The 27100-nt window shown below is 37.1% G+C and overlaps 2 protein-coding genes across 11 annotated transcripts in view; both read left to right on the top strand.

The window, feature by feature from the left end:
• The window catches only part of adcy9 (adenylate cyclase 9), a 45498-nt gene extending 21594 nt beyond the window's left edge, over positions 1 to 23904 (top strand). Inside the window, exons 2-10 of the mRNA XM_055217263.2 lie at positions 9485 to 9648; positions 10668 to 10775; positions 11184 to 11416; positions 13702 to 13804; positions 14200 to 14408; positions 14492 to 14651; positions 16216 to 16364; positions 18455 to 18481; positions 20102 to 23904. Coding sequence (XP_055073238.2) covers positions 9485 to 9648; positions 10668 to 10775; positions 11184 to 11416; positions 13702 to 13804; positions 14200 to 14408; positions 14492 to 14651; positions 16216 to 16364; positions 18455 to 18481; positions 20102 to 21350 — 2402 coding nt within the window. The 3' untranslated portion in view covers positions 21351 to 23904. The remainder of the gene's footprint in view (positions 1 to 9484; positions 9649 to 10667; positions 10776 to 11183; positions 11417 to 13701; positions 13805 to 14199; positions 14409 to 14491; positions 14652 to 16215; positions 16365 to 18454; positions 18482 to 20101) is intronic.
• A 1050-nt stretch (positions 23905 to 24954) lies between these two features.
• Positions 24955 to 27100, top strand: part of crebbpa (CREB binding protein a) — a 53495-nt gene continuing 51349 nt past the window's right edge. For 7 of the 10 annotated variants that reach the window (XM_073862381.1, XM_073862375.1, XM_073862378.1 and 4 more), the window contains exon 1: positions 24956 to 25789. In XM_073862381.1, the coding sequence (XP_073718482.1) occupies positions 25711 to 25789 (79 nt within the window). In that variant the 5' untranslated portion in view covers positions 24956 to 25710. Of the gene's footprint in view, positions 25790 to 27100 lie in introns of all 10 variants that reach the window. The other 3 variants (XM_073862377.1, XM_073862372.1, XM_073862380.1) reach the window with 2 other exon arrangements.

The raw sequence follows: 27100 nt of genomic DNA, 5'->3' as shown, positions 1-27100 counted from the left end.
AATGTGGTTGAAAGTGGACGAGCTCAAAATGTTTTGAATACTGTTTACACTTGCCAGTAACGTTGTCGACTTGTAATCCGATCGACGAAAACGCATGTTAATACCAAGTGTAAACAGCCTCTAAGAAATTTGTAAAATCCAGATAGCCTTGCTAGAAATGTTTGTGTAATTTCATAAAGTTTTTTATGGAAAAAAAAACGTTTTTAAAAAAGTTGCCAGCCAGCACCAGCATTTTTTATGATTTTCATAAATGTTTAATGCCTTCCAGAAAATTATCTTCTTTAAATATATAAACATACAATATATCAAATGAAAGACCGTTTCATTCTACCTTTTATTTGTTCTCTTTTTATCACCTCTCAGATATGGGTAGGTTTCTTCAAAAATACAAAATTTTAAGCAAAAAGCTGAGGAAAAAAATGACATTTTTGTGAAAAGAGATCAGATCCTCAAAACATAGACAGAGTTTTAACTATTTGCGCTAAGGGGATACTTCTGGGTTTTATAAGTTGGGTAACGCGGTAGAGGCGTGAAGCGCGAGTGATTTCAATGTTAAGTCAATGTGAAGACGCGCTGACGCGCGTTGGGAGGTCCCGCGGCGTGGATGAGGCGTTTGGCGCGTTTTCGCCTCATTCGCGCGTCTAGCTCGCGCGAAAGGCGCTAATTGAGCGTTGTGCGCGGTACGCGCGAATGGTCCTTTTTGTGCATTTTGTGTTTGACGCGAGTTGAAAATTTTTTTCCTGCGCGTCTACTACGCTCTATACGCATGAATGCATTCAAACTGTTCAAGCAAACTAGGTGCGGTAGACGCGATTTTGATGCCTGAAACGCGGTTTGTGTAAACGCACCATAAGAGCGCCAAAAATTTAAAGTTGACAAATTTGACTTGGTATCAGAAGTCAATTTCCTAACGTTCATAGTTAATTTCATGACGTTCCCAACTGCACTCATATGAAACAACAGGTACTATTGTCTGTAACTTAGTTTCCATAACGCTGATTTTATGCGCACAAGTATCGCATCAAAAACGAGTGATGGAAACGCCAAATTTTGAATAAAAATCCCTTGAATCGAAAAAAAGTTTTACGCTCGCCTGAGGTGGTTTTTGAACTGTGATAAGGAGTAAATGCGAATAATGGGAGATGGAAACGCATTTAAATTCTGACGTAGTAAACATTAAACTTATGTGACTGATTGTCTAGCTGTATCAGCTGATGTTGTCTTTTCCAAATATGGGGCTCAACGTCGTTGTAATGCGTTTGCTGCATCAAAAATTTGCACCCCTTTTTTCCTTTTTTGCTAATTTTGATAAGTTTTTGTTCACGTTTGGATAAAAACCCAGCTTGTGATTCAATGTAATGTTTAATGTTATCCTTTCGTTTTAGTAAAAAAGTAAAATTCAGATGTTAACAACTGTACTCCGTTCAGCTATATATAAATTAGGCTGTTTATTTCTAAATCCAGTGAAGAATCTGGTTCAGACGACCTCATGATATAATCCCAGCCTGGGATTCTCAGCCTTGTTAAATAATTTTACTTCAGTTAAATGGAAGAAGGCATTGCCTCCAGGGTTGTGTGCGCTGCGAGAATATCCCCCGATCCCAGCCTGCATTCAGTTCCCATGTTAGAGAGGTCAAAGACTATTTATGACTTCCTTAAGTCCTGGTCTCCTGGGAGAACTGGGCCCACATGGCCATCCAGTTCAGACAGGTTCTGACCTAGATGGTCATTATTTCTGCACTGGACTTTGGCTTGGGTGGTTTTTTATTAATCTGTATCTGTAGGCACAAAGGTGATACAAAATCTAGCTCAGTTGGTAAAGCATTGCGTTAGCAGCACAAAAGGTCGTGGGTTTGCTCCCATACTGATAAAATGTGTACCTACCTTGCAATGCACTGTAAAACCAAATGGATGATTGTACATGTACATACGCTTGAAGTTTATGAATGATATGTCCTTTTCTGGTTACAGTACAGCAGTATTGTGACTAGTGTTGTCACTACCAAAATTTCAGTAGTTGATACAAAGATACCAGGAAAAATTCACGATTCGATGCAAAACACAAAAACATGCTAATTATACAACAAATTACTTTATTATTAATAAAGTTAAATATCAGTATAAAATAATAATATAAAAACATTCCCATTCTGTATTTTACTGTACATTTATACTGCCCTACAAAGGCAAGTACTTATGCAAAAACTGAAACTGAGAAAAATGCCCTTAAAGTTTTTTTACACCAACCAGTCAAACATGTTACTGCTATTTTGGCACACATGTTTCTCTGAAATGGGACAAAATTTAATAACCAGGAGACTTTGTCACAAGACATAACAGATCTTACAAAGCCCATTTCAACCCTTATCTCAATTTTGACCAAATGCATAGCTTTGGCTTTGTAGGGCAGTATAGTCAAGTATAAAATATATTGCTGAAAGGTTTTAGCAGCTGTTGTCTGTATTTGTTTGCTGGGATTGCTTCAGTCGGCTGTTTTAACTCTTCCCCTCCAGGATAAAAAAAAAGTTGCCAGCCAGCACCAGCATTTCTTATAATTTTAAGTTTAATGCCTGCCAGAAAATGTTTAAATATATAAACATACAATATATTAAATAAAAACCTTTTAGAGCAAAAAGCTGCGATAATTTCGTATTTTGATAGAGATCAGATTCAGAGCGATGAAAACGTACACGGAGTTTGAACTGTTTGACCTAAGGGGATACTTCTGGGTTGTTTGAACTGGGAAAGAGCGCCACCTGGTGGATAATAGCAGAAATACGGATTGTCGGAAAAACTCTTCATTGGCAGGGAAGCGTTTTTTCTTAATTTACAAGTTAACTCTTCAATGGCGGGGAAAGCGTTAAAAGACAAACACAATAAACTTCGGTAAGACAACTGGTTGTACATAAGGGTGATTACCGTATATACCCGAATATAAGATGAGGTTTTTGTACTAAAAATAGACTGAAAATTATGGGGGGGTCGTCTTATATTCGCGATATAAACAAAATCATGGGGAAACAATAGAGGGCGCCAACACGTTAGGTTAGATGTGTTTGATTTAAAGCAGATGGTTATTTTCTATCTATCTTCACAGTACTCATTCATTGACAGAGTGCACTTTATTTTGTGACAAATTAATCCAAATATTTAAATGAACAGTATGTAAGAAATTAATATCAATGAATCGTAAAATGGCCCTGATATGTCACTAGACATTAAGAAATCATTTTCATTTCAAATACTTATATCACTGACAACAGTGGTCCGGCCAGGATATTGTCATTTAAAAAGTGGAGTTGCAGCCTTCAACTGATGTTTATGTTGTCATTTTGTGTATTGGCCACCAGTTGTGTGATTGCAGTACCAGTTTTAGCCACAAGTTTTGTGATTGCAGTACCAGTTTTGGCCACAATCCTACATGGGTGATTCTCACGAAAACTTGTAAAAATTGCTTAAATTTACTTTTTTCCCACCAGACATTGAAAAACAAAGTCTGGAGTAAATGGGAACATTAATTTAAAAACTTTTACTTATCATTTAACACTTTTTGTAACATAATTAAAAAAATTAGTCCTAAAAAATCTCATTACCGCAACAGTCAGAAAACATCAACACTGACATATTTTCAAAATGACATGACAAACCTGAAAGAACATAATTTGGAGATTCTGCACATGCATTTAAAATCAAAGTATTATGCTTCTATTAATTAAATTAACATTTAATAAGCATCTGTTGCGGTAATGATAATCAAAATGTCGTGTAAGCATTCTGACAAGACAATATTTCAAATTAACTGTAAAAAAATGATCTTACCTGGTAGCCATCTTGAAGTAACTGGTCCATGTGCTTGGTCATTCAAAATCAAACTTTATTAAAATTCTGTATGTGTGCTTAAACTGTTCTCAAAAAGTGTTGTGGAGGATGAGAACATGGACACATAATTATTATTATTATACATGAATATTCAGTAAATATTTTTTCTGTCATCTAAAGTAGTCTAGCAAAACATCCATTTATTTTTTTTCTTAATATTTTTGTGTTAATTTGATTAAATTACAACATAACGCATGTTCAAACACAGCCGGACACATTGCGGTAATGAGAATTTCAGCAGAAAATTAGATAAAATTTACAATTATAAATTCTTATGTTGAAATCACAGATTGTGCAAGGTAGAACACAGTATTGTGTTAATTCTGATGCTTTTTAATGTTACTATATTACACATTTTAAAGCTAAAATCATTAGTGCCGTGGTGTTTGAATAGTTTCGTGAGAATCACCCACATACTGTATCACTAGAATTTTTAAATAAAATTATTTTCTGTTGAAAACCAGTTTTTTCCCCACAAAATCTCTTTTTTCCCCAAAAATAAGTCTGGAAAATGGGGGGTCGTCTTATATTCAGGGTCGTCTCATATTTAGGATCATCTTATATTTGGGTATATACGGTAAATGTTGGTACCAAAGACCAAGTACTGTTGACAACACTAATTGGGACAAAACAAAATCATAAAATTGTGTCTTGATACGACAACCCCTCTGTAGTATATATTCTAACCCACTGCTCATGTATGCACTAGAGATATGTTACAATTGTTAATAAAGTTGACAAAAATATGTTATTTTTTAAATAATAAATAGGTTATTTAAAATAAATAAAGTTTGATATATTTCAGTGATCAGCTGATAACATGCTGTACTTTATGGTAGACAGTTGGCACTACAAGTAAAAAAGAGCTTCCCTTGGGATAAAAAAATGTACATTTACATGTTTAATACAATTTAAAGCACCACCCCCATATGCATTTAGGTGAATTTATTTTGTAGTGTCACTATTTATGTGTAGTTTTTAATAATTTCATTGATAAGCGCAATCAGCCTAATGACTATTGACAATCATCAGTTTATCATCCGTAGATACTTTGTTCGCAAAGGTAGAGCTTATTGGTTAGAAATGACTTTACGATGATTTGTTATTCACAGCTCAGATGAGTTACGATCAGACGTTATGACCTGTTTACTTTCAGATATATCTCTCATGACTGTTGCTCGATGAACATCCTGTAGGCTAAAATATGGGAAGGCATTGCCCTTCAGTAGTGTTAACACTGACACTTAGCCCATGTGTGTTTAGGAGATTATAGGTGAGCGTAACACGGTTGGTTTGCAAGCCGTGTGTTTGAACAGGCTGATACTGGCCTGCCGTAATCGCTTTTTGTTTGTTTTTGCCAGTATTGGCACTACAAAGATTTTCCTCGAGTCCATTTAAGGCGTGTGTGTGTGTGTTTGTGTGTGTTTGTTGGCACAACACAAGCGCTCATCCTCACACTTGGAAATCCGTGTTGTGTAAACATCAGTAGTGACACAACTTTGCTCAGGTGCCCTTAAACAACTCCTGCGTTATTATGAAGTGTGCTTCTTGATAAGGACTTTTGGATCTTTTATGGAAAACTGGAATTGGACCGAGATTAATCAAGACCACCACAAATTATGGTTTGCTGGATATTTAATAATATATAGTGTTATATAATAGAAAATTTATGTTGGACACTTTTTGGTTGTCAGATGTTAGTGGAAAGTCCATAGATGATAAACTTTACCTGTGATGCTAGGACTTACCATGACACCATGGTTGCTTAGTCATTTTAAAAACGGCTTAGAAAAAATGAAGTCAGTTTTAATAAAAGATCTATAACAGTTTTTTACAGATGCCATTTTCTTTGATATTTGCAAACATTTTGTTTTTGTAACTTTTTGAGGCCCCTATGCTTTTAACTCTTTCCCTGCCAGCATTTTAAAAGGTGCCATAGAATAAAAAAACTTTATACTACGGATCCGTTGAATGCTTGAATCTGATTGGGTGATGAAAGTTTTGAGGTGTGCAATTATTTTCTGGCAAACGCACAGTGAACGTAGTTCCAGGCTGCTCTCTTGACTGCATTACAGTTCCGTATCACATCGCATAGTTAACTGTAATAATGGACTAACAAAAACAACATGACAGATGATTTTCCCAGGCAATAACAGCTAGACTCGTTCACACAATCTCTCTCTCTCACTCGCCCTCTCTTTCTTTCGTTCCCTTTCTGTGTCTGTGTTGCTCTGTTTCTAATAACGTCATTAATAACTGCATTAGAATGCTATCAACGGCTCAAGCCTCCATTGCCAGCTTTTAATTCAATTCAATTCAATTTTATTTATATAGCGCTTTTCACAATAGTTAATTGTTTCAAAGCAGCTTTACATTAATAGAAACAGTAAAAAGCACAGAATAGTGACAGATAGCACAACATAATACACGATAGCATAAGCAGTTAAATTTGCTGCGGCTATGACTCAACATTATAAGCGAGCGTATTACTAATGTAACGTTTAGAAGAGGAAGCTAAGTTAAGCAAAAAAAAACCTGGGAGAAAAACAGGGCTTTGTAGCCGAGGAAATAAAAAAAAAGTCCTAGGAGGGAAAAACCCTTGGGAGAAAACCCTTGTATATACATATATATGTATATGTATGTGTGTATATTATACATACATATATATATATATATATATATATACATACACACACATATATAAATATATATATATATATAAATATTAGGGCTGTCAAAATAAACGCGTTAATAACGCGTTAACGCAAATTCATTTTAACGGCACTAATTTTATTAACGCGCGATTAATGCAACACGCAATTTCTGTTTGTCCCACAGCTGGATGAATTGAGAAGCAGCAAGTGACCGGCGCTGAGGCGGAGCTTTTCATTAAAATAACAACATTAAGCTCTCGTCTAGCGAATCCAATGCTCTAAATGGTCATTAAACATCTAAAATGATCTTTATCTGCACGTTTTCTGTGAGGTGTACCGTTCCAAATCCATATAAAGCAAAGATGCGTCTTCTTTCACTTTTTAGTTTCGTTTTTAAAGCACTCAGAAATTATAGAAAATAGACTGCAGGACTTTCTTGATGTTAAAATAATTATTAAGAGAGATAAAGTTCGGGACCTGATTGATGTTAAAAGAGTTATTAAGAGTGACAAGGCTCAAAAGCGATGTCTGACGCAGACGTCTGAAGCGCATGCACACAAACACGCGAGTGCGCGACCCAGATATAAATAAACATCTTACACAAAATTACAGTTTTAAAAATATCTGTTTTGACAAGAATTCACACAGGTATGACCTATAATCTGTTATATCAGTGAATGTTTGGTTAACTGTTGAGTAAAAGTGTAACATTATATCAAACCCTTGATTTTGCCTACAGTATCTTAAAGTGGTCTGTCTCAATGTCAAAATTAAACAATAAAAGAAAAACATATATGTAACACACATTGATATTGTTTTGCTCTGCGTAAACAAGTATAGTTATGTCATGCTTTGTCAGATTCCAACAATTGTTCCAATTGTTTTGAAGTTTTTTAATAGAGAATGTTAAAATATAAATGACACATTTTTTTAAATTTGCTCATCCCAACTCCATTTGCCAGCACAGGTCACAAATGATGCAGCAGCAAACAGAAATGGAGAAAGAACAAGGACTTCTTAAGGGAAAATCATATATAAAACTATGGCTGATGGTTCTGTTGAAAATGTAAACAGGCTGGTGCAGACTTACATTTGCATATAGCATATATATTATACAAATCCATGCTGATTAGAGCATTAAAAACTTGAAAAGTGTTACATTTAGGTAAATTTAGAACGGATAAAAATGTGCGATTAATTTGCGATTAATCACGAGTTAACTCATGAAATCATGCGATTAATCGCGATTAAATATTTTAATCTATTGACAGCCCTAATAAATATATAAATGTAAATATAAACATATATACACACACATATATATATATACACATATAAACGGATAAGGATTTTGCTTGTTCCAAAATGCCGTTTTGGAACAAGCCAAAGAGCCGTTGGATGAAACGCGGAAGAAATAGTCCTACTCACAGTAGCGATTTAAGTACAAAAACCGGACAAATCCCTTTAAATATATCACGTGATTGATGTCTTGAGGTGTGGTATAACCGTAGTATAAGCGGAATAATTGAATCCAGGCCGTTGAATTATTTATATATATTATTTTATTTTATGTTAATCTCATGCATACAAAAGACTGCTGGGAAACAGGCCAATCTCAACATAACATCGACTGTGACGTTAAATTATACATTAAATTAAGTACAGTGTTGTTAGTACAATGCTAAAAACGACTGACAAAGTTGTAACGACTGAGTTAGTGCTATATGCTAATTAATGCTATATGCTAGTATTTAGGCTAAAGTTCCACTATTGATGTTACAGTTACGTTTTGCAGGTCCATACTGAAAAAAAACACAAACTTACCACTCAGAAACGTCAATTTACAATCTCCAAACAATTAGTTGTTCCTCAAAAAATGTATTTTTGTCTGATCCAGGTCTGTTTACTAATGTGAGCTACTGACATGAGCCTCAGAGCAGAGCGGAGCCAATCAGAGCAGAGCTCAAAATTATTATTCATGACCCTTCCAAATATGCCAAAAATATGCCTTTTCATTCAACGTTTCTGGATCATTTTTAAACTTATTAAACTTACATAGTTCTATGTAAGTATCAAAGAACAAATGAACAGATTATTTCAATGCATTCTTTGGCACCTTTAAAAAAAATTGCCAGCCAGTGGCAGCATTTTATGATTTTTACAAAAGTTTAATAAATTCCTAAAAATTTTCCTCTATGAATATATAAACATACAATATATCAAATTAAAGAGCAGACCCTTTGCTTTAATAAAACAAACAAAACGAAATAAAAAAAAAAGTTTCATCCTACCTTAATTTGTTCTGCTTTTATCACCTCTTAAAGGTGCAGTGTGTCAATTTTTGCAGCATCTAGTGGTGAGGTTGCGCATGGCAACCAACGGCTCAGTCCATAGAGGAGCTACATTAGCCGCCACCGGACAAACATGTCATCGTCGAAGACAACTTAGTAAAAAAAGTTTGTCCATTAAGGGCTTCTGTAGAAACATGGCGGCACAAAATGGCGACTTCCATGTAAGGGGACCCTCGCTGTATGTAAATAGAAACATCTCATTCTAAGGTAATAAAAACATAACGGTGCATTATGAAAGGTCTTTATACACCCCTGTTAATATAGTTTTGTATATTATATTGCATTTATGTCAAGAGATCCTTCTAAAAATTACACAAAAATACAAAATTTTGAGCAAAAGGCTGAGATAACTGCATTTGTGTAGAGATCAGATTCAGAACAATGATATAAAACTGAGTTTTACTGTTTTTAAATCAGTGGATGCTTAAGTGTATTATAAGTTGGGTAAGAGCGCCACCTAGTGGATAATAGTGGAAATATAGATTGTAGTAAAAATTTGGCAGGGAAGCGTTTTCTCTTAATTGATGAAATAACTTGTCAATGGCCTTGAAAGAGTCAAGAGTGTAAAGAGCGGATTAAAAAATGTGTCTTGTTTTGTAGGTTTGAAGACGTATCTGATCTCTGGTCGAAAAATGGGCTCGCAGTGTGGCTGTTCCCAGGTCAGTTTTGGTCTAAACTTGGGCGAAATATTGAGTCCATCCTCCCACACGCACACTCCAGATCTAACACACTCCGCCATCACTGAACATCTCTCGCATAACAAGGTATACCTGGCTCTTGCACATACACATGGGTGATTCTCACGAAAACTTGGTTTTAAAAATGTCAAGCATGAAAATGTAAAAATTGCTTAAATTTACTTTTTTTCCCACCAGACATTGAAAAACAAAGTCTGGAGTAAATGGGAATATAATTTAAAAACTTTTACTTATCATTTAACACTTTTTGTAACATAATTAAAAAAATTAGTCCTAAAAAATCTCATTACCGCAACAGTCAGAAAACATCAACACTGACATATTTTCAAAATGACATGACAAACCTGAAAGGACATAATTTGGAGATTCTGCACATGCATTTAAAATCAAAGTATTATGCTTCTATTAATTAAATTAACATTTAATAAGCATCTGTTGCGGTAATGATAATCAAAATGTCGTGTAAGCATTCTGACAAGACAATATTTCAAATTAACTGTAAAAAAATGATCTTACCTGGTAGCCATCTTGAAGTAACTGGTCCATGTGCTTGGTCACTCAAAATCAAACTTTATTAAAATTCTGTATGTGTGCTTAAACTGTTCTCAAAAAGTGTTGCGGAGGATGAGAACATCAGGCATGGACACATCATTTTCCTAATTTTTCTTCATTATTATTATACATGAATATTCAGTAAATATTTTTTCTGTCACCTAAAGTAGTCTAGCAAAACATCCCTTTATTTTTTTTCCTAATATGTTTGTGTTAATTTGATTAAATACAACATAATGCATGTTTAAACACAACCGGACACATTGCGGTAATGAGAATTTCAGCAGAAAATGAGATAAAATTTACAATTATAAATTCTTATGTTGAAATCACACATTGTGCAAGGTAGAACACAGTATTGTGTTAATTCTGATGCTTTTTAATGTTACTATATTACACATTTTAAAGCTAAAATCGTCAGTGCCGTGGTGTTTCAATGGTTTCGTGAGAATCACCCATATACATACATACCTTAAATTAAACACAAATGTCAAAATCTAAATATCTGTGTTATATTGTCTGTTTCTCCACAGTCTGTATGTATCTCTTGTGGTGTCTCGGTGGATGCTGGTGGGAATTCAATTGTAGACGAGGCGACTCGAAATGGGTGCCAGGATGAACATTGGGCCAACAGTAGCAAGGTATATAACACTGTGTATCACCAACTGCACTATGAAACCCAACGTGTGCCCACTTTTAAGCAGTTTTAAAGAAAAGCTCATTAATGGTGGTGGACACATGGTAAAAAACCCTTAGGCTTATGTTTAAGTGGGGTCAAAGGGGGTGTTGATTTGGGGGTGAGATTTTTATGGGCAATGAAAACTACCTTCAAACCACCAAGAACATCCTAGCAGGCACACACCAACTTGACAAAGCCAAATTACAGCATAGAAACAGAGAAACATGGACCTTTTGACTTCAGACAATATTTTAAATCCCTCCGTGAGTGCCCAAGTATAATATAAATAGGTTGTTTTTTAACAAAATTCCACAAAAAAAATTCAAAACCAAACTTTAATTAAAGCTTACGACTGCTTTCTTTCTCTCAGTTCCCTGCGGGCCCGAAAACCCTAAACGGTCTACTGAGCCCTTTGTGCGAGGAGGGGGTGAGGGTGAGCCAGTCTTCACTGTGTGACAGACTCCAGGAGAAAGACAGAAGCTGGGTAGGAAGTCTGTCTGGAGAAGGCGTTGGCATGGACCACTCGGCTATCCTCCCGCTACGCTCCAAGAACTTCAGGGAGAAAAGCGATGCACATTTTGTCGAAGTGATAAAGGAAGACAGGTGAATGAAGCTTCTAAGACTTTTTTATCTTGGCACCAGTGCATTGTGGGATATCATGGGCCGCATGACCCTGGACTAATACATTTGTAACAATTACAATACATTGCAGGGTTTCCCGCAGAAAATTTGTTAGTTAAGGTGGTGTGGTCTGGGGGCTTGACAATCAAAGGGGTGGGGCGTACGCGTCATGATGAATGAAAATATTTTTAAAATTTAATTTTGAAGAAACTATGACAAGAAATTAACACATACTAGATTATTAATGAATTAAATGTTTTTAACAGATACCTCTAACGAAAATAGCTGCGTGATGAAGTGAAACTAAAGGGTTAATAAACACTAAAGCAGATTAGTACAACGTCTGGCAAACGTTGATAGATAAACGCGTGTCCATTTCGGCCGTGTGTGAAGCGCGTCCGCGGTATTCTCCGAGATGTTTTATCAACTGCCTACTAGTTATCCTCCAGACATTGACGGACCATGTATTTCTCTCATTTGGCCGTGTGGCGCGCGTGCCCGCTCGCAGTGTGAAGCGCGTCCATGTTATTCTCCGATATGCACTTGACGTCCTTTTGTGCAGCAATTTTTTTGGGACGACCTAGTTAAGGCGGTAGGGTTTCCCAGCTTAGGCGGGCCGCCCGAACTGCAAAGTGCTGCATTGTTTGGGTCCCTGATAGATCCCACCTTAGATCCTCACGTGCAGAATGTTTTTATTATTTTGTTTTTAGTTTATTTTTAATAATTTATTTACATAATCATTTTATAATAATTAGTTATCCATATAATTGTTTATTTGATTATTTAATATTATTTTTATTATTATCAATTTCATTTTTAGCAACTTACTTTAAATTTGCAAGAACTTTAGACAAATACAATAACAGGCTTAAATAAACCCAAAACATAAGTCCACTTACAGTTCTCACGGACACGCTTTATATCAACTGGCTATCCTTCAGACAGTTAATGGACCATTTCAGCCGTGTGGCGCGCGTGCACGCTTGCAGTGTGAAGCGCGTCCGCTCTATTCTCCGAGATGTTTTATCAACTGGCTACATGTTATCCTCCAGACAGTGACAGACCACGTCTTTCTCTCATTTGGCCGTGTGGCGCGCGTGCCCGCTCGCGGTGTGAAGCGTGTCCGCGTTATTCTCCGAGATGCACTTGACGTCCTTTTGTTTAGCAATTTTTTTGTGGGACGACCTAGTTAAGGCGGTAGGGTTTCCCAGATTAGGCAGGCCGCCCGAACTGCAAAGTGCTGCATTGTTTGGGTCCCTGATAGATCCCACCTTAGATCCTAACGTGCAAAATGTGTTTTTATTATTGTGTTTTTTAGTTTATTTTAAATCATTTATTTACATAATCATTTTATAATAATTAGTTATCCATATAATTGTTTATCTGATTATTCAATATTATTTTTATTATTATAAATTTCATTATTATCATTATTATCATTATATTATTGTTTATTCATTTAATCATTCATTATTATATTTCTATATTTTATTGTTTATTCATTTATATAAGGGGTCTCAAACTCAAACTGGCTTGGGGCCATTTCTAAAAATGACATTTCATCGGGGGGCCGCAAAGCTATTTTAACCTTAAAAAAAGTACAATATTTATGTAAATGTCATGTTTATTTTCTATTATAAGCAGTGGTTTTATCTTTTTAAAATACATTATTTTATAAAAGTAAGTAAATATTTTCTTAACCTTATCTTAAATAACTAAGACCTATTAAAACCTTGCACTAAACTAACAAATTTAATTCCTGTATAGATTTATAAACTATTAGAAAAAAATTACCACCAGTAAGTGTTTCTATTTTGATTTATTTTGGATTGTTTTCAGTCGTATTGACTTCATTATATTCTTTGTTATTTCAGTTTTAATGAATTTTCTATTATATGTGGAAAAATATGAATAAGTGAAAGTGATCAATGGTGACAATGATATGATTGACGCGAGGTTCAGAGAGGGCGGGCCGCAAATGGCCCGCGGGCCGGGAGTTTGAGACCACTGATTTATATTGTCTACTCATTTATTTATTCATTCATTCATTTATTCTATCATCATATAAACCAGAAGCCTGTTATACGAGTAAATTTATATTTTTAGACGTGATCTGAAAATGACGTAAATTACATAAATATTTTATTTTGTCTGGTGTGGAGACCTGATCTAAATGTCCCTCATGATTACTTCTGAAAATATTTAAATGTAGTTCAGTGATCGTAATCTTTTCTTTAATTTCTTTTCGTTCTCAATCTCCGTGTCAGCCTGATGAAGGATTATTTCTTCAAGCCGCCCATTAACAAGCTCAGCTTGAACTTCCTGAAGAAACCTCTGGAGTCAGCATATCGCACCAGCTACCAGGAGGAGGTAAAACACAAACACAGAAATTACATTAGTGAGGACCTAACATAGATACTGTAATAATATTTACTATACCCCTGCCCTTAAACTAAACCCTCACAGAAACCTGTTGAAATTAAATTATATTACTTATATATCCCCATTTATAAGCCTTACAACTATTTTGATATCTTTTTCATATAAGATATAATGTGTTCCTGTAGCTCAGCTGGTAAAGTATTGCATTAGTAGTGCAAAGGTCGTCGGTTTGATTCCTAGAGAAAATGTATGGCTTGAATGCACTGTTAAGTCCCTTCTGCCAAATGGTTAAGTGTAAATGAAAAATCAAATCAGTCCCACACTGACCTCTTCTGACTATTCGGTGTACTGCAATATCATGAAGGTTTGTTTTGTTTCCCCAGGTGGTGAACCACTTGCCAGTGCAGACGTTCGCGAGCCCTGTGTTCAGTTCCCTGCTTGATGTTTTGCTGTCCTGCGCCGTTTTCCTCGCCTTGACCATCGCCTGTTTCCTTTATCCCCTTGTTACCATGGAGACGCCCATCGCAACCACACTCGGTCTGGCGATCGTGGCCGCCTTGTTGGAGCTGATCGCTCTCATCCTGTCTGTCCGGTGAGTCCAAAACTGTGGAAGAGAATTGCAGATAAGGGGCCATACCATCCTGTTCTTTTAAAACTTCAAATCTCTCCCTACAGTATGACCTTTTGCCTGGACAATGTGCAAAGCTGTATTCAGTCTTTGCTGAAGCTCGTGTCTGGCTGGCTCCCACGTCATGTGATCGGGGCCGTGCTCGTGTCACTTCCTGCTGTGTCCGTCTTCTCGCACCTGGCATGCTGTTTGGAGCTGCCCATCCAGGTGAGTGAGAGAGGTGACCGTACCTTGTGACACGTGCTGAGTCGGAATGCACACGGTCTAATTTTGACATGCATGTAAAAGGGTCGAAATTGAGGTTTTCATAAAAATAAGTACACTAAGCCCTCGTCTACTATTATAAGATTATGAGACTTGAACCTGGATTTCACAGAGGGGGTCACATTAGAGGTCTTCCCAATATACCCAACCCGAAATGACCCGAATCACTGTTAACCGGCGTGCATGAATCATTTTTAATAAAAAAAGATCCGACCTGTGAAAAATCTGACAAAATGAGACCCGAGTCCAATTTTTTTGGACCCGAATGTAAACGGCACCGACGTATGTGAAGTCAGCAGCCAAATTGGCAAGACCACCGGGGTTTCTTTATGGTGCATGCGGGCTGCTGACTTCACACATGTTAGTAGCGTTTACATTTGGGTTAAAAAAATTGCCTGGTCTCATTTTGTCGTGTTTTTCTCGGGTCGGGTCTTTCTTTATTAAATAAATGATTTATGCATGTCGGGTTTGGGTCATTTCGTGTTGGGTACATTTCTTTGGACCCATGAAGACCTGTAATGTGACCCCTTCTGTGAAATCCAGGCTTAAAGGGGACATTTCACAAGACCTTTTTAAGATGTCAAATAAATCTATGGTGTCCCCAGAGTACATATGTGAAGTTCTTGCTCGCAATATCAGATAGATAATTTATTACAACAATTTTGTAGGTGTGAGCAAAAATGTGCCGTTTTTGGGTGTGTTCTTTAAAATGCAAACGAGTTGATCTCTGCACTAAATGGCAGATTAAGGGGCGATATTATCCCCTTTTGACATCACAAAGGGAGCCAAATTCCAATTAGCTACTTTTTACAAGCTTGCAAAGAATGGTTTACCAAGTTACTTAGTTGATCTTTTTCACATTTTCTAGGTTGATAGAAGCACTGGGAACACAATTATAGCACTTAAAGATGGAAAAGTCCGATTTTCATGATATGTCCCCTTTAAGTCTCATAATCTTGTGATGAGATAACGAGCATCAAAGTTTGATTTTTAATGATTGCTTTCGATCTTTGACATGGCGTTTCATTATTTCATTTGTTATCTGACGACAACAACAAGGAAATGCTACAGTGTGCATTTAAAATTGATTGACAGGTCTATCTCAATGAAAGTTAATCTGTCGCCAGCCACATGATGCACAGCCACAAGTGCTCTTGGCAAACAGACGGGGGTTGGAAAAGGACTTGATGCACACGTGCGAGATAGTTCGGGTCTTATCTGGTCTGTTTGGCAAAAACACATTAATGTTAAATTACTCAAGACCCAAGGCTGCTAATTTTATACCCCACCCGTGTCCGAGGCACATGTGAAACCTGCTTGGGTCTCTGGTTGGACCTCGGGTTTCGGATCTAACCCATGAAGACCTCTAGGTCACACATTCTGTGGTGTGGACTTGATAATTATTACTACAAAATCATGATGTTGCACTTTTTTTTTTTTTTTAAGCCGTAGTTTGTACTGTAAATTGGTCCACTGTTTAAATTGTACTTTACATTTTTTTTTACAGGTGACCATGTTCCTGTGCTGTGCTCTTATTATTGCTATTATCCAGTACTGTAATTTCTGCCAGCTGAGTTTCTGGATGCGCTCTGCACTGGCCACCGTAGTCGGGTTGTCATTGCTTGCCCGGCTCTACAGCGCCACCATCAGGCCAAGGTCAGACATACTCATTTTTTTGCCTGTTATCTAGCAATGCCATAGGCTCAGACAGTTTGTGAGATTATAAATATTTTAGGGTATGTGTGTTAAATGTTTAATAAATTGTAACATAGTTTAGTTTTAGTTCATTATATGAAGAGTTTGGTTCTAAAACGCAATAAATCCATTTTGACAAATTTCGGTAAAAACGTGTTTTTTATACCAAGAAAGTGACAAGATGAAAACCACTATTTTCTGTTACAAACTTTCACATAGCATCTTTAGGTTATAAAAACATAAAAAATTCAAATCCATAACTTGATTTTCAAAGATTTATTATAAAAACAATTATTTTTTCCACGAAATGCAATAAATCCATTTTGACAAATTTCGGTAAAAACATGTTTTCTATACCAAGAAAGTGACAAGATGAAAACCACTATTTTCTGTTACAAAATTTTTTTATAGCATCTTTAGGATATAAAAACATAAAAAATTCAAATCCATAACTTGATTTTCAAAGATTTATTATAAAAACGGATTATTTTTTCCACGAAATGCAATAAATCCATGACAGTTTTTGTTTTAAAATGCTAGAAATCTATTAATTCAATGTACAAATGTGCATTCATCTTTGCCATTTTATATTCATTTAGTTGAACAGTTGTACTCAGACTAAAAAAATAAACATTAATGTCATTAATCAAAAAACACTTACTTAGTCATATTAAGATCAGTGTCATTGCAGCGGTTATACTTGACGTCGTTGCTTAACATTTTTCAAAGCGATCAGCTTTAAAATGTTTTGGTCCTGCTCGATTTTCGTTGACTTTGAGTAAAATAATGTAAAGTTATTCGTAAGATCCCCTGAGGTCAATGTGTTAGCATGATTCTGTGTATACTCAACGCTCCGCCATTGTTTGTTTACATTGCGTGAACGGTGGGCTGTAATTTCTGGAATGGATTTATTGCGTTCTGTAAAAAAGGAGGAGTGGCGTTTATCGCATTTTGGGAAAAAAGGGAGAAAAGATGACAGAATAACACGGTGGATATTGGATTTTGCGTAAAATTTATTATTTACTTTTAAATACTGACCTGATATAATACTGATTTTGGCAGTAACTCATTTTTTTCAAAAATGGCGTTTATCGAGTTTTGGAACCAAACTCTTCATATGTTGAATGTCTGTCTGTGAAATCAAGTCGCATAATCTAATGATGAGATTACAAAGTTTGATTTTACATTGTTTTCAACCTTTGACATAACCTTACTCAGTCAGTATTAAAGATATCAAGGTTATATTTTCACAGAGTGTTCTTTACATTATACAGGATGATTTTATGTAGAAAACAAAACAAATAAAATTGCTTTAGCTGGAGTTTTCACAGGCAGCGTCACATATATGTCCATTGGTGCAGAAGAAATCTGTGATTGACTTCAATGGTCTACCTTGTTTAAATACTTTTATAATCTCTCGTTTGCATTTTATTAAAGAGGACATATCAGGAAAATCTGGCTTTTTCCCTGTTTAAGTGTTATAATTGGGTCCCCAGTGCTTCTACCAACCTAGAAAACGTGAAAAAGATCAACCCAGTAACTTAGTTTTGGTAAACCATTCTCTGCAAGCATGTGAAAAAATAGATCATTGAAATTTGGCTCCCCTTGTGATGTCAGAAGGGGATAATACCCCTTAATCTGCACTATCCAACCACGGCACTGCCATTTAGTGCAGAGAGAGAGAGAGAATTTTTAACAGCACAATTTCAACAAACCACCATTATGGTGATCAGTGTTTGCATTTCTCAGCTCATTGGCATTAAAACAGCACATTTTTGCTCACACCCACAAAGTGGCAATGTTAACATGTTATAATAAATTATCTATATGGTGTTTTAAATAAAAACTTCACTATACGTACTCTGGGGACACAAAAGATTTATTTGACATCTTAAAAAAAGTCTTGTAAAATGTCCCCTTTAACTTGATTGAAAGCGGCCCACTCATCTATGCTTATTACGCACCAGTGGACATGTATGGGGACTGTCAAAATATTACAGTAACAGTAAAGATTCTGGTTTATAATAACATCTGTTTTTTTTTCATTTTAGCACCACTGACAGCTTTGTGCCTTTTGGGTGAGTGTTTCTTTGAATGCTGTCTAAAAAATATCCCTATTGCAGACTTTAAACTGACATTTGCTAGCTGAATTAAAACGAGCATTTCTGTAACTTAAGCGATATACTAAGATCTTGAGTTTGATTCCTAGGAAATAATATTTCACATATAAAAAAAATATGTGCTGTAAATGCAATAGATGTTGTTTTGAATAAAAATGTTGCCAAATGTATTCATGTTAATACATTTGGGTATATGAAGGCTTATGCCAATTTTCCTTATTGTAATGGAATGAAGTGAAGCGGTTATTGCATACTCAAGATCTTATTATTTACATTTTGACCAAAGGGGATACCTACGGGTTTAATTAGTTGGATAATAGTATGGTGTTATATGGTGGATAATAGCGGTATTACAGATTGCCGGAAAAACTTGTCATTGACAGGGAAGCGTTTTCTCTTAATTGAGAAGTTAACTCGTCAATGGCGAGAAAAGAGTTAAAGTGCAATCAATCCATGCATTATTTTTAGCAGTACATTTTCTTTGGGAATCAAACGCATGACTTTCCAGTTGAGTTATAGGAACATTACCACAAAAACAGCACTTGCAATCTGAATCACATAATCATTTAATTTCATTATTTAAGGGCCTGTTTACACAAGAACGCTCGAGGGTGAAAACGTAAAAATATTTTATCGGATGTGCCTTTCGTTTACACGGCGACGGCGTTTTGGGGGCTTAAAAACGCAAAAAAGTGAAACCACCCTCCAGAGTGGAAATCTTAAAAACAATCTACCGTCGCGTTCTCGTCTAAAGCGTAAAAACGCAAAAGTCTGCTCACGGTGGCTCTCGTCGCGTACGCTTTTACGTCACAGGCATGCGCAAGTTCAGGAAAATAACAACAAACATGTCGGATTATTTCCATACGTCGGACCTTCAAGTTGCCATAGCAGCTCTGATAAATATACAAGTCTTTCCAGCAGTTGTACGAAATATTCACAGCTAGTAATACTGATCAGAGAAGACGCATTAATTACCTCAGTGAAACTGTTGATACGCCAATTCGTCGGAGGCAAACGGAAAAAAGAAAAAGAAAGAAGGTTGTACGCAGGCACACAGACTTGGTGTTGTTGTGTGTCAGTGCTTCTCAATGCCACCTAGCCACGTGGAGTGCATACTACATTGAATATCACACACTTTTGCGTCACCATATGCACGCAGATTTCCCTCTCAAAAATGCTCGTATAAACGTGGAATAAAAAGTGATAACCCAACGCCACTTTTGCGGTTTCTTTTCAGATCATTTCCATGTAAACGTAGCCTAAGACTTTGCTTTGTTTCTTAATAGTCATAAATTATTATTGTTAAATACATCGTTAATTTGTATACCAAGTACGCACTGGTAGATTAAAATGTAGGCACTTTTTTGTAACAACACAACTTTCGCTGTTGATTTGGTTGTTAGTAGACGGTTGTTGCACGTTTCTCACATCTTAAGACAATTTTCATTTTACGCTTAAGAGTGTCACTTATAATCTTTAGGTCTCTGAACAGCAGCTCTCCTATTGTTATGATTAATTTGTATAAATCAAAACACTGCTTGATAAAATCTGATAAACCTCCAATCTTTTTGAACCTAGGAACACAAGTAACTCCAGTCAAGCGGCTCAGTCAAGCGGGTTGGAGTTGCCACCCACAGCGCTTGACCTGCTCGTTCCAGAGGCCGTGCTGTCATTCATCCTCCTGCTGCTGCTGGTTTGGTTCCTTAATCGAGAATTCGAGGTCAGCTACCGTCTGCACTACCACGGAAATGTGGAAGCTGACAAGCACCGTATTAAAATCCAGACCATGCGAGATCAAGCAGACTGGTTGCTACGCAACATCATCCCCATCCACGTCGCAGAGCAGCTGAAGGTGAAACAGAGTTACTCTAAGAATCACGACAATGTCGGGGTCATTTTCGCAAGCATCGTCAACTTCAGCGAGTTTTATGAGGAAAGCTATGAGGGTGGGAAAGAGTGTTATCGCGTACTTAATGAACTTATCGGAGATTTTGATGAACTGCTGCGGAAGCCTGCGTTCTCCAACGTGGAGAAGATCAAAACCATTGGTGCTACCTACATGGCGGCATCAGGGCTAAATGGGCAACAGTGCCAAGAGCAGACGCATCCGCACGCCCACCTGCGTGCCCTCTTTGACTTTGCCCTCGAAATGATGGGCGTGGTGGATGATTTTAACAAAAACATGTTAGGGTTCAAGTTCAAGCTTCGAATCGGATTTAACCATGGGCCCCTGACTGCCGGTGTCATTGGCACTACCAAACTTCTCTACGACATATGGGGTGACACCGTCAACATCGCTAGCCGCATGGACAGCACGGGAATGGAGTACCGGATACAGGTTAGCGAAGAGAGCCACTGTGTTCTCAGCAGAATGAACTATGCTTTTGATTATCGTGGCACTGTGAACGTGAAGGGTAAAGGACAGATGAGGACTTACCTGTACCCCAAACTTAACGAAAGCCGAACGGGGTCCACGCAAAACCTGGAACTTCAAGGTCAGGTGGATGAGTCCAACACAACAGAAACATCTGCACCACTAAATCCTCCAAAAACCTCTCCCATTGTTGCCTCTATCAGTGGCCACGATGTGCCTCAGGGCCGTGTATTAGGCCCGTCTCCAATTAACAAGGAGTTACACCAAGACACTAAGGACAGTTTTCCTGTCCCTGAGAGTCCTTATCAAGCAGCATCGCTAAGTGGTACACAACCTCCATCAATAGCACAAATGTACGCACCATTAGCCAGACCAGAAACACCTTTACATGGAGGAGGAGAAGAAGAGGAGGAAGAAGCAGATGAGCTTACAAAGCTCAGGGCAGTGGAGTGATAACTAATTCGTCCTCACCTCGACTGACCAGCGTTCCTTCCTCAAGAGCAAGCCGGCTGTAATATTGAAGCGCTGACAGCTGTTGGAGCTCCAATGAGAAGCATTATTTACCTGTATTGGGTAAATGCGTAAAATATAGAAAAAATGTATTTGGTAAGAATCTGCTGTGTGGATCACAGTGTAGCACAGAATTGAGTGGAAAATGGGGTTCTCATTTCCGTTTTGTTTTTTTATAAAGTGCAAAGTGCCTTCAGGATAGATATGTAAAGCGTGCAAGATCAGCCAAATGAACAAATTAAAAAAGGTGTATATCAGCATGGCTTTTCAAAAAGATGCGGATGCATCAATTTTACGTATTTTGCCATATTCGTTTCAGTATTTCTTATTCTCTTATTGAGTCAAGAAATCAAAAAGTGCCAGTTGCTAATGAGGATTTATACAGATATGTGTATTATAACTATTACAATGAATATAGTGTTCGTTTCATTGCTTAAAAAAAAGAGAGTAAGAGAAATGGATCCGAGTAAAAACGCCTCAGCCGCTTCTGTCCACAATGGCCATATTAACATCAAAGTTATCTCGCAGCAAACAGTGTAGCATTTTATCAATAAAATGGAAACCGTTAACCTTTTATAATGATAAGAAACCTTGTTTGTTTGCAACGCATACAAGAAAGGGCAGAAAATATCTGCATGCTCTCCATTCGTTCAGCAACGCATTGTATTTGGAGGTTAAAGGCATATAGTATTTACGAAACTGTGATGTAACCAAACTTTTTACGCTTTACCGATTTAGTGTTTTGCTAAGCACAAATACGCATTTGGAGCCAATGTGGTACAAAAATCTATTAGAATAGCACTTACAATATAGAAAAGAACGAGCTGATGAACTCCAACCAATGTGGCCTTAAAATGTCCAAAAATTCGGTGCTTCTTAAATAGGTTTCATTCGGTGCCTCAACTTTTTTCATATATCTAATGCTCATCACTTTTTACTGTGATCATGCCAGCAGAGCCTGTAGTCGTTATTGATCACCCAATCGATACCCGATCACTCCATTACCTACAGAAGGTGGTTTTGCTCTAATAGTGCACTTTTGAAAAATACAGCAGTTTTGGTATAACGCAATCGCTTGTGCCGTTTTTCAATACTTTTGTATCATATCTTAAATACATTTAGATTGTCAATTTTCTTAAGAATAAAACACACTCCGTGTTTGACTAGGTTTGTCTGGTTTGCGCTAGGAGAAGATGATGTGAGAATCTCATCTTTTACTTTGCTTTTTATCTCCACTTTGAAACGGAGAATTGCTCTCACAATATGTCTAACATTTCAATGACAGTAGAGAAAGCATGTAACAGGTCCTCTATTACTCCAAACCATGTGGATTGGTGTCCTCTACATTGAGAATAAGCTGAGCTCTGAGGTTCGAGGAGGAAAGGGGGGTTTCTTTTGTTTACGGAGCAATTTACGGAAAACATTCAGTGCCTTTTTGTTGCCTTTTGGGTGCCACTTTCAGAACACCTGCAATATTGTGTTGTTATATCATACATATATTTTTTTCCTCGTTGATGATGTGAATTATAATTCCAGCCTTTTTTTTTTAAAGTACACTGTGTATCTTTAAATTGAACTTTCGGGATGGAAAAGGGATTTTTCTTGCTAATTGTTTCATGGTGCACTGCTTTTCACCCAACACACTCACCTATGAGTTATTGTATCACTCCATTGGCTACAGATGACCAATGCTGACAGTATTGAATTATAATTACGTGTGCAAAATGTATATGGTTTTGTATTAAATGCATTTGTATTTATTGGGGCTGCGTGCAGCCACAGAGCCTAGTATCAAAATTGATGACATTTAGAAAAGGGAAATGGGGTCCCCATATGAGCTAAGTGTAATGAAACAAGCACCTATATTAGTCCTAAATCCTAAAAAGTGCCTAATTTTACATTGAATGAGCTAAATTTGTTGTATGATTGTTACCCCTAAATCTATTTGAAGTTTTTCTTTAATAATTCCATGTGGATGGATTACAATAGGGTGAATAATGGATGTTTATTTTTACTTCTTGATATCACCAATAGATTGCACAGCTTTATATGGGTATTTAAATAAAAACACGAATGAATTGGTAACGAGATGTTTTAAGAATCAAAATTTAATTTTTTTTTGGTGCTAAAAGCTCTTAAATATGACTTTACACCCTCAAGCTGCATTTTATTTCATTTGTGCCATATGGGAATATACGTTCGCGTGTACCAAAGATTTTTTGCAGTGTGGACAGAAGCTGCAAGTCCGATCTGTGGAATGTGGGCAGGATGTTATTTTCTTTCAGCAGCACATGTTCTTCAATCGTTCTGCGCATGAGACACAGCGGGTATTGATTTATTAGCCATATATTCATGCAAAAAGCATAATCTGTATACGTTTGCACAGTGCACTCACTTTGTATGTACATATCTTGTATTGTTTTGATTTTTCAGAATTGATGATTCATGTGCATGTGCCAGATTTTGACAGTAGAGAAACAATGAAAAGATATTGGAAGTGGTGTGTATGTGTGTGTTTTATATGTGTAGAAAAAGATATTGTGATGCATGTACAGTACACCTTTAAAACAAAGGTGCTATAAAGGGTTCTTCAAAGGATTATATAACCTATAAATAACCTTTTGTGGTTGTTTGTATGTTAAAGGTTCTTTTTGGAACCATATAGCCAAAAATGGTTCTGCTATGGCATCGTATAGCACAGTGGTCTCCAAACATGGTGCCCGCGGGCACCAGGTTGCCCACACAGAGTTTGTGAGGTGCCCACCAAAGCACATTCTATTATTAGTTTCAATTGTAATATTTATTAATTACATGTCTTTTATATTATCTTGGCTTTTTATGTATGTAAATAATGATAAAACATATCAACAAGTAAAATATAGAAAAAATAAAACAAAGTTTTAAGGAGACTATATCAAAAAGTAGCCCTCCAGATTGTTATATAGCTCACAAAAAGGTTGGAGACCCCATAGCATCTTTATTTTTAAGAGTGTAGTAAAGTATCCAACAAGTATTTTGTTTATTATTGCATTATTAATTTAAATGTGCTTAAGAATAATGTCTTAAAGGCATAGTTCACCAAAAAAAAATTAAAAAAAAAAATTCTGTCATAATTTACTCACTCTCGTGTTGTTACAAACCTGTATAATTTTTTTTTGTTCTGATGAACACGAAGGAAGATATTTGGAGGAATAAACCCTTCATAAGCTCCATTCGCTTTCATAATATTCATTTTTTTCTACTATGGAAGTGACTGAGGGTGGGTAAATGATGACCGAATTTTCATTTTGGGGTGAAGTATCCCTTTAAGATCAAACTTTTTAGAATGTATAAAAACAAATTACCTTCATAACTGTTTTATTGACTTAATGTTAGGATTTTAGCACTATACGATTTTATGCTAAATAAAACGATAATCAAAAGTATAATTTATAATATTTGTGATCGTCTGCTGCCTCCAGTGGCCGCAAGTCGCGTGCACGGCAGGTTTGACGTAGGGCGTGATTGCGCGCTCGCTGCCCTCCCCCCTCGCTCCGTCTATCTGGAAAAAGAAAAAAACTTTTTGTATCGAAGGAATCAACAGCCGCCATCTTGTCGCGGCTCGGAATCAGGATTTCGATAGGGCACTATTTTTTATTTTTGGACGCGGTGCACCCAAAACGAGGTTTGACGACACATTTCGGCCAAAAATGACACATTTGGATCGCCGCGAAGGAATTTTGGGCGAAAAATCCTGGAATTAATCGGCGTTCGTCGGCCACGAAACCCTCGTATATCTGATTTCCCCTTCAGAGCGGCGCTTGCGTCCGTATCTCGCTCCGACCAGTCATTGTTTACCGGACGCTTTTGGAGGACAGACAGCGCCGAGGGGACTTTTTTGCAAAAATATCTCATTTTTATGCAAACGTGCATTCCTACGCGGATCCGAACGATTTTTGCACGGAAAAAAACAGACGTCAGAAAATGGATCGCGTGCCGATGCAAATCTAACGACGCACGGGCGCGAGGATTCCTGTGGATATTTTTATTTTATTCGGATTTTATGTCGAATTCGCAGAAAGGAGGCGTTTTCTCTCGGTAATAAAACGATGATAATGTGGGTGTTGGGTGTTGGATTATCATGGGGTGAATGGTGGTGGCGACGCGGGGCGCTGTTGCTGCTTTTTTGAAGAAATCCTCCGCCGAGCAGCCCCACACTCCCCACATCTTTCGAAAGTAAGGTAACATCTGTTTTCTCACGAAAGGATCCTTCATATCCCCCCTCCCTAAATATTCATCCAGGAGTGAATCTTTGACCATCGCCATGGCTGAAAATGTGCTCGAGGTTGGCCCGCCAAACGCCAAGCGAGCGAAGCTGACAGCACCTGCTCAGGACGCCTCAGGTAAAAGTCCAGCAGGCCCGATAATAACCTGCAAAATATGAATTTTATAAACTCTTTATAAGCACTACAACACACTCAATCACGTGCCCAGTCTCATGTAAGTTAAGTTAGCTGTCAAAGAGGCCAAATACTACTCAGCCCGCCTCCCTGGTTGCAGTTTAATGCTTAGTTGTGATCGTGCGTAACGTTACTTCATGGCTGTGTTTTATCTTAAAACTGTCAAATGTCCACTATGTAGCACGTATAGTCATCGAGTGCATGTCATTTGTTGTACAAAATCCCTTTTATGTAGTAAACTTGAGTAAAGGTGTGCAGAAATGATTACGATAAGCTCTGTCGTAGTTTGTTTTAAGGGTATGACGTGTGACAGTGTACAACTTGCACTATATAGTTTTTTTTACCTTACCGTCTTATTACGTCAACTAACATCGCAAAGTATGAAACCTTTTTTTGCCTTTAAAAGTTTGTTGCGTATGTGCATCAGCGTTTGACATGTTGGCAAAATGGCAACACTGACAGATGAAATGTATTGCATCAGTTTGGTCGTAAAGCATTAGTTATGAAAGCATCGCGTCTGTGCTCGAGGCTTATTTCAGATCAGCATATGGAAATAGTTTCTCTAAAACGTACATGACATTGTTTATGTTAATGTAGTTCGTAAGGCCACTGTCCCAGGTCAGTTTTTGAAAGTGAACGTTTTGATGTAGGCTGCAAGATATGATGCGGTCGTGAGCTTTTTAAACAAGATTTTGGATGCGTTTATCTGCTTAATGCATGAAGCAAAACTATTTTCACTAGGCATATGGTTACCCTTTAAAGTAACACTGGCCTATAGCTCAATAAGCAATTTCAATGCATTCACGAAATACATTTTATTAGCACCTTTCTTTCCTGGGACTGAACCCATAATCTTTTGGGCTAAACTACAAGCTACATTAACATGCATGCATTTGGCATATGCTTTTATCCGAAGGGACTTGCCGTGCATTACAAGGTATACGTTTGATCAGTATAACCTCATTCACACGGCACTTTGGTCCCAAAATATTCCAGTAAAATTGGCAGAGAGGCTTCTGTCACGTCCCGTAAAAGTTCTGTGATCGCTCCCGAAAAGAGGACCTAGTAGCATTGCCGTAACATGCACGCTAAAAGCATTGTGTGTGAACAAGACGCAGAAACAATGCCGTAGTGAGGACGCGAGTGTCATTGCAACCTAAAGTTATGGTTCAGCTCTTTGACACAGGGATTTAAACGCAGATCAACATTCACCACGAGAAATGTCGGAAAACTGGACTACGTGATTATTTACTA

This window comes from Misgurnus anguillicaudatus, chromosome 23 (genome assembly GCF_027580225.2).
Source record: "Misgurnus anguillicaudatus chromosome 23, ASM2758022v2, whole genome shotgun sequence".
In the NCBI taxonomy this organism is placed as follows: Eukaryota; Metazoa; Chordata; class Actinopteri; order Cypriniformes; family Cobitidae; genus Misgurnus; species Misgurnus anguillicaudatus.
Note: the sequence above shows the minus strand (reverse complement) of the source record. Positions and strands in the feature narration are given on the sequence as shown.